The sequence below is a fragment of the Castanea sativa genome, chromosome 8 (assembly GCF_040712315.1).
Source record: "Castanea sativa cultivar Marrone di Chiusa Pesio chromosome 8, ASM4071231v1".
Lineage (NCBI taxonomy): Eukaryota > Viridiplantae > Streptophyta > Magnoliopsida > Fagales > Fagaceae > Castanea > Castanea sativa.
The window spans coordinates 10,925,342-10,932,943 of NC_134020.1; the positions used below are offsets into that span (position 1 = coordinate 10,925,342).

General features: G+C 37.2%; 1 protein-coding gene across 1 annotated transcript; it reads left to right on the forward strand.

Moving 5' to 3' along the window:
* Window positions 1-2,764: 2,764 nt before the first annotated feature.
* Window positions 2,765-5,268, forward strand: LOC142605642 (transcription factor HHO2-like). The gene is made up of 6 exons (XM_075777075.1): window positions 2,765-2,786; window positions 2,935-3,155; window positions 3,232-3,527; window positions 3,637-3,940; window positions 4,051-4,127; window positions 4,733-5,268. Exons 2-6 carry the CDS (start codon window positions 3,020-3,022, stop codon window positions 5,084-5,086), a joined length of 1,167 nt encoding a protein of 388 aa, XP_075633190.1. The 5' UTR covers window positions 2,765-2,786; window positions 2,935-3,019; the 3' UTR covers window positions 5,087-5,268.
* The last annotated feature ends 2,334 nt before the right edge of the window (window positions 5,269-7,602 follow it).

Here is a 7,602-nt window from a genome sequence, read left to right on the forward strand (position 1 = left end):
GATTCCTCTTCGCGGGATCTCCCTGCCATCTTACCGAGCCATCGAAGAAGGGCTCCTTACGAACTTTCTCTAGCAATCGATGTACCGGTTCTCGGAACATGTTCACGGCTTTGAGGTCTTCCAGTGGACCCTTGACATAATCTCTCCTCGGCTTGTTGTTGTGGTACTTGTCCGACTTGAAATCCACTTCTCTCTGCGGGATAACCTTCTCCTGACCCTTTCCTTCTTCTTGGTCTTCCTCACTCTCTTGTACTCGTCAATACGGTCCGTGAGGCGACGTACGCTGCGGACGGGCTTTTTAGTCAAAGACTTCCTCAGTCATGATCGGTAGTAGGAAGGCCTACCTTAACAGTAGTGCGCCACACCTCATCAAAGTCTACATCTATTTCATTAAACACTTCCCATTACCTGTCAGAATATGCTTTCAACGTCTCCCCTTCCCTCATGGTCATGGATAGCGGCGAGTCCAATGGCCGAGGTACTGTTACACGTAATGAACGGCGAAGCGAATGCTGCAGTGAGCTCCCCAAACGAACCTATAGACCACGATTTAAGACCGTTGAACCACCTCATAGCAACAGGTCCCAAGCTAGAGGGAAAACTTTACACATCGGGGTCTCGTTGTGAGAGTGCACCGCCATCCTACGGTTAAAGTGACTCACGTGCTCCACGGATTAGTCCGGCCATTGTAGATGGTAAAGGTGGGGTACAGTAAACCTCTTGGGAAGCCTCCCCTTCTCAATCCTCGTGAAAACGGAGATTTGGAGAGTTGGTGCAACGCCGACTCATGGCATCGTTCACTAAGCCCCTTGAAGGAAGCTTCTTGCGTCTGAGAGCTGGTTGGTCGTCCTCTCCTCACCGAGGAGGACATTGCACCGGGGGTGAGCATGACCTTGAGGCGCCAGCTACCTCCCCGTACCTCCTGAGGAAGGACTAGATGAGACGGTGAAGACACACGTCGGCGCGGCGTAACCTCTTGAACGATTAATCTCATGCATGGCTTTAGCACCATCCTCATGGGTGGTACCACCCCCGCCATGAGTATGGCTAGCCCGGGGTATTCTATATGGACACTTCCCTCACGATCCCTTCGACGCTCGAGACGCTCGAAAAGATCCTCGGTTGTGATCCCAGCTGACTCTGCATGGTGAGAACCCAGGCCTGCCATAGTATCCCAACTCCTTCTAGACTAGATTTCCCACAGACGGCTCCAATTGTAAGTGCACAATTGCACCTGGACCCAAAGAAGGTTATGGGCTCAGGCCCAACGAGCCTTGAACAACGAAATTTGTAGAGTGTGGGTTCGAAATCTAGATTTTAAGGTACTGAGAACTTGATAACGGACTTTTATAAGCAAACACTTGTAAACAATGAATGATAATTGCAAATGGGTCTCCTCGGACTTGAGCCGAGGACTATTTCTTTACTATTTCTCTTTCTTCCTTGAAGATTACAATTCTTAATTTCTTTCTTATTCTGATCCCCTTCTCTTTGGCCTTCACCCCCCTTAAATACTTCATTCCCCGATACTTTATGGAAAGTGACTGAAGTTTCGGTTTCCATGTTCGGGGGTCACTTCCCCATTAATGCGGCCGGGGAGGTAGGTGCGGGCCTGTGCGGAGGTGGCAGTGCCTTTTACTCTTGATATTTTCTTTAACGCGGGTGCGTGCATCCCCAGAAGGTTCGGGGTGTCCGCTTTAACCATTCGTCTTTCCAAAGTTGTGCCTGACCTTCATGAAGTTTTGAGTTCTCTCGGATACGTCGAGGAGAAGCTCGCCTTCGTGTATCCTCGAGATCTCCTGCTGTATGGGCCAATTCGTAGAGTTTAATTCTGGAGCAGGTCGGCCCTCCATGCTACAGTCTAAAAGCCCATATGCCCACTTGGGTCCTTTTACTCCCCACACTTTTGAAAAGTAAATTGATTTTTTTTTATATAGTAGTAAATTGAAATTTCTAAAAAAAAAAATATTAACAAAACTCTCAAATATCAAGTTAATATTATCCTTACTAATCCCAAAATATACTTTGAACTTGGAAAGTAAATTGATTTTTTTTCCTCATTAATGGGTGTATTTTTTTTAAGACATTTGTTAATAGAAAATTTATGAAAATTTTTTATACTACTTTTATAATAAATATAAAAAAATCACTTATTTTTTATAAAAGGTTTCTAAATATATTTTTTTAAATTAATGCACTTAGGATAATAGTTGACTTTTTTTTATTTTTTACATGGCAAAAAATTGAAAATTTAAAAAGTATTGATAGTATGTTATATTAGTCCAAATATTAAGGATAATTTTTATATTTATCTAATTAAATTTTTTTTCCCAATTTAATAAAAAAAACATAAAAGAACAGCAAAAAAGAAAAGGGAGAGATAAAGAGAGAGTCATTGATCTTATCTGATAGACAATAATAATAATAAAAAAATAAATAAAAATAAAAAAGTGTGTATGGGTGGCAAGGTGACGTCATTGCCAGCCCAACGACGAAAAGCGAATCACAGCCTCGAATATTCATTCAATCTCTCTTACAAGGCTACAAGACTATAAGAAAGGAAGACCCATCAAAGATTCGTTTTTGTACGCGACGCCCCGACTTTGAAATCTCCCCCACTACTTAACTCTCTCTCTTTCTATCTACACCCTTCGATCGATCTTAATTTTTCTCTCTCTGCTGCTGCTGCTGCTGCTTTTTCCATTTTTATTTTTTAAATAATTTTAAAGCTTGGTTTACAAGTTTATTCCTTTTTCTGATTCTATTAAGATCCCAGATTCGTCTTGGTGAGCCTGATTTCTCCTTGGTCGGATCTATCTTCTTATTCTTAATAATCTTCTTCTTCTTCTTCTTATTATTATTATTCTATGCTTCCACAATACAAAATACTGGCTTGCTTATTAGTATATTATCCTTCCTTTCTTTCTATTTCAGGTTTCAACCCTCTTCTCTTCTCTTCTCTTCTTAACATTTTAATTAAATCAAACAAAAAGCAACAAACCCCTTCTCCTTCTCCTTGATGGACTATTACCCACAGAAAATGCAGCACGCTGGTTTAGGCTTTCGTGAGTACGTTGAAGCTTTAGAAGAAGAGCGCCGTAAGATCCAAGTCTTTCAGCGGGAACTTCCTCTTTGCCTTGAACTTGTTAACCAAGGTACTAACTGGGCTTTTGTTGTTGATAAATGGGAATTATATATGGATTTCTGGTTAATTGGGTATTTGGGTTTCAGCTATTGATGCCTGTAGGCAACAGATGTCAGGGACCACAACAGAGAATAACTTGCATGGACAATCTGAGAGTTCGGAGCAAACCACGTCGAATGAAGTAGTTCCGGCGTTTGAGGAATTCATTCCGATGAAACGTTCTTCGGATTTGTCTGATGATGACGGCGAGGAGGAAGAACACTCACATGAGGATAAGAGAGAGAAAACCAACAACGATAATAATAATAATGATAAGAAGAAATCAGATTGGCTTAGATCAGTTCAGTTATGGCACCCATCATCAGATCCACCACTTAAAGAGGTAAATAAATTAAATTTGTGTCTTGTTTGGTTGGTTAGAAATTTTCAAGTGAAAGAAAAAGAATGGGAAATTGAGTTTAATTTTTGGGTTTTGAATGTGGGTATTATAGGATGTGCCTAGAAAGACAACAGTGATGGAGGTGAAGAGAAATAGTGGTGCTTTCCAGCCTTTTCATAGAGAGAAAAGTGTTGGGAATGGGAAGAGTAATGTGTCTGTGGTCGGAAAATTGCCTTCTCAGGCACCGGTGGCGGTGGCCACGACAAGTTCATCGGCGGAGACAGCCTCCGGTGGAGGAGGGAGTGAAAAAAGAGATGAGAAAGATGGACATAGTCAGAGAAAGCAGAGAAGGAATTGGTCCCCTGAGTTGCACAAGCGGTTTGTGAATGCCCTTCACCAACTTGGTGGTTCACATGGTATGTGTGTTTTTTTTTTTTTTTTTTGGGAGTTTAATTTGGGTTGTGTGGAATTGAATTGTATATGGATTTAAAATTGATGTGGGGTTGTGATTGTTTTAAAATTTCAGCTGCGACACCTAAGCAAATTAGGGAGCTAATGAAGGTTGATGGGCTTACAAATGATGAAGTCAAAAGCCATTTACAGGTTTGTGTGTTTCTGATTTTTATTTACTTATTATAGTTTATTGGTTATGATGTGTTTGATTAACTTGTTTTGGCATTGGCGAATTTTGATGAATTTCTGTTATGGCAATTAGTTTGTTTGAGAAAGACACTGCAATTGGACGAGTGCATAATTGAGATCCTAAAGGAGTATTAATTTTGTTTTGCCTTTTAGGAAAAGTTAATGTAAAGTAATGTTATTAATAGGAGATCCAGGAAATATAATAGGAGATAAATTTGGCTTAGGTATAATTTAAGATAAAATTATAATAGTTCCATATAAAACCTTATTTGGATTTCTTTTATGTTGAGACAATTATGATGGTACAATTTATATTAATCTTTGTGTGCTCTAAACATGATAAATGTGGGTATTAAAAAAAGAGAAGAAAAGATCAGTGCGATTGTTTTTTTTTTTGAAAATTCAATAATTTCAGAGGGAGGGAGTTGGGATTTGAATCCAGGATATCTTTGTAATCGAGCTACTAGGATTTTGATAATTGCTTTTTTTGAAATATTTTTTGTAATATAATGCATTGGAAGCATGGCCTAATTAATCTTGATAATCTTTTATATAAATTTTTTCAGAAATATCGCTTGCACACGAGAAGACCAAGTCCAACATCAATCCACAACAATGGCAATCCGCAGGCACCACAATTTGTAGTTGTGGGAGGTATATGGGTGCAACCACCCGAGTATTCGGCGGCAGTGACTGCAACAACAACATCAGGGGAGGTTGGCGCAGCAAATGGAATTTATGCTCCGATGGCTGCTGCACCTGCAGTCCAACCAGCATCCTCATCTCAGATCCAAAGATTACAAAAGGAGCCCTCCTCACAATCTGATGAAAGGTTTAGCCATAGTGGAAACAGAGGTTGTTCTAATTCTCCAGCCACATCGTCATCCACCCACACTACCACCACTTCTCCTGTGTTTTAATTTTCATAGCATGTAAAAAATTTTGTAATCAAAACCTTTCTTAATAGATTGTTTTATAAGATATCAACATCATTCTGACTTCTTCTGTTATTTTCCCTGTTTGCGGACACACTGTAAAATCTGGAGTACATTGGGATAGTGACAGTCAGTATTGAAAATTAATAAAATATATTGTCCTTGAAGTTCATCTGATTACTACACTGATACTGTTTCTTGATCGAGAAACAAAAATAAATTTATATTCTCAAATGTGAAATTAAATTTTTTGTTTTCCTTTTTTGAGTTGTGACCATTGTGGGAAACAGGCATTTCAAGTAGACCTTCATTGCTTCTCAAAAAAGAAAAAAGAAAAAAAGAAGTAGACCTTCATTTAGCAGAGTTAATATCCTGGTGCACGTTGTTAATTTAGTAATAATTGAGTACCCACCAATTCATATGATGTCAAATATCAATTTTGTTTTGTCAATACAAAAGATTTACTTCATCTTTTTTTTTTTTTTGGGGTAAGAATTTGTCTCAAAAGTTTGAATGATAGGTACCTAAAAGCTTAGATTACTAATAGAAGGGTGCAATCAGAATGGATGCAACCATCCCTGGGCAAATAATTAAGCTTCAAATCACATTGCACAAAATTCTAGATTTACTTTTTATGTCAGCTAATGCCCACCTTAATTATTATTATTATGGTTAATCCCCACCTTATTAGTTGTTGGTAGTCCCAATATCAAATGCAAAAACAAAATATGGACCCAAAGCCATTAACCTCCTAAAAATAGTTTATGAATGTTTATTGAACAGTGAATATTATTGAAATGAAAGAATATCCTTAATATCTTGAGAATATTCTAATCACCTGATTCCGGATTATCTGACTCCTCCATTTGAACTTGTTGTCCAAAGATTCGCTAGAGACTTCTATGGCAAGGTTTAGTAAACAGGGTTGTCAATTTGTTGCTAGTGTTGTGTATTTTGTAGGATCCACCTTTTGTCTTGTTAATGGTTAGTTGCTCTTACTGATAAATCAATTCAAGAAAATTTTGATTCTACTTTAAGGAGAAATAGAAAAACTTGTTAAAATATTAATTATTTTCTTCTTCTTTTTTCATAAAATTTTTTAAAAAATAATTTACTAAAAAATATTTTAGGACACTCGTTAATTTTTATAGTAAGATATTGCATTGGGAGAAAAATGGAAGCTTTATTCTCAAAAATGTAAAACTTCCTTGTTTTTCACAAATAAATAATTTTGACCCCTGAAAAGACCTATTCAGGAAAAATGAGAAATTGCAATTTCTTCTTTGTTATTTAACAAAGAAAAAAGGAGAAAAAACTTCTCTATAAAAGGAAATAGATGCCAATATTCCATAATAGATTTGGTCTGGTCGTATAGAAATAGAATCCACTCTCTCTACCAAAACACACATGCATATTGTGCTTATTTGTCAAATAAAAAATATTACCTAGCTAGCTAGGAAGTTAAGGTCTTCTTGGATTTTGAAATTTCTTCATTCTATTGTAGAGCTGAATGAATTTTTAGTAAAGGGCCAATTAATAAGGACGTTGGTAATTAAATTTAGATAACACCTTTTACCATGCACCTGTTTAGCCAATTTTAAATACTTAGGAGCCGATTGGTAGAGGAGATTAATAACATATTTTCAGTTTTTAAACAACATTATATGTATTTTTATACATTTTTTTACTCACATGCATTTTCAAATAATACAAACAACGTTACTAGAACAACATTATCAAACGGCCCTTAATCACCTCGTACTATATCTTTTCTGGCCTATAGATTGAAGGCATCTGACAAATTGAAACTGCCTGACCTAATTAAAGTCAATCGGAATCAAAAGTAGCTAGCTAGCTAGGTTCGGTTGATACTAGCAAATCTTGATTATAGATCGAGTTGAGATCGAGGATCGCGTTTCCCATATTAAAATCTGACAAACCCAACCTCAATCTAGCTAGTTGAATATATATATATATATATAGCTTTGCCCCAGTCAAAGTTGTTCCTCTTCTTATCTCTACTTCACATGCCATCGTTTCTCTTTGAATCGATCTTCATATGCTGTTGTTTCTCTTCATGTAGGTTTCACTAATCAACATTTGATTTAAAGCTTACCAGATCAAATGACAAACCACATCTCCATGATAATTAATTCCAACGGGATTAAGCCGGCCAAGTAGTTGACACTATACCCGAACTCGACCAAACTATGATCACCCTTAATAATGAAAGGAAGAAGGAGATTCAAATGAGTGACCTCCACCCTTCATGAAATAGTAGTTATTACTTTAATTCTTTTTGACAATGATCTCCCACATAAATAAGTAACCTACTTCATGATATCCAAAATTGTATTTAGTGGTAATGAGTAAGGGTTGTAATATTTGACACGATTCATGAACATAATATGACTTTTTGTAGGTCTGTGTTTAATATATATGGTTACATGTGTCAAATAGGTCGACTAGTTTTGAAACAATTAATAAGTGGGTCAATTTGA

What these genes read in the sequence shown, in the direction of transcription:
- LOC142605642 (XM_075777075.1), top strand. Translation starts at nt 3,020, where the DNA reads ATGGACTATTACCCACAGAAAATGCAGCACGCTGGTTTAGGCTTTCGT. An exon ending in CCTTGAACTTGTTAACCAAG is followed by an intron (nt 3,156 to 3,231) that starts GTACTAACTGGG and finishes TTTGGGTTTCAG; the next exon opens with CTATTGATGCCTGTAGGCAA. An exon ending in AAGTCAAAAGCCATTTACAG is followed by an intron (nt 4,128 to 4,732) that starts GTTTGTGTGTTT and finishes AAATTTTTTCAG; the next exon opens with AAATATCGCTTGCACACGAG.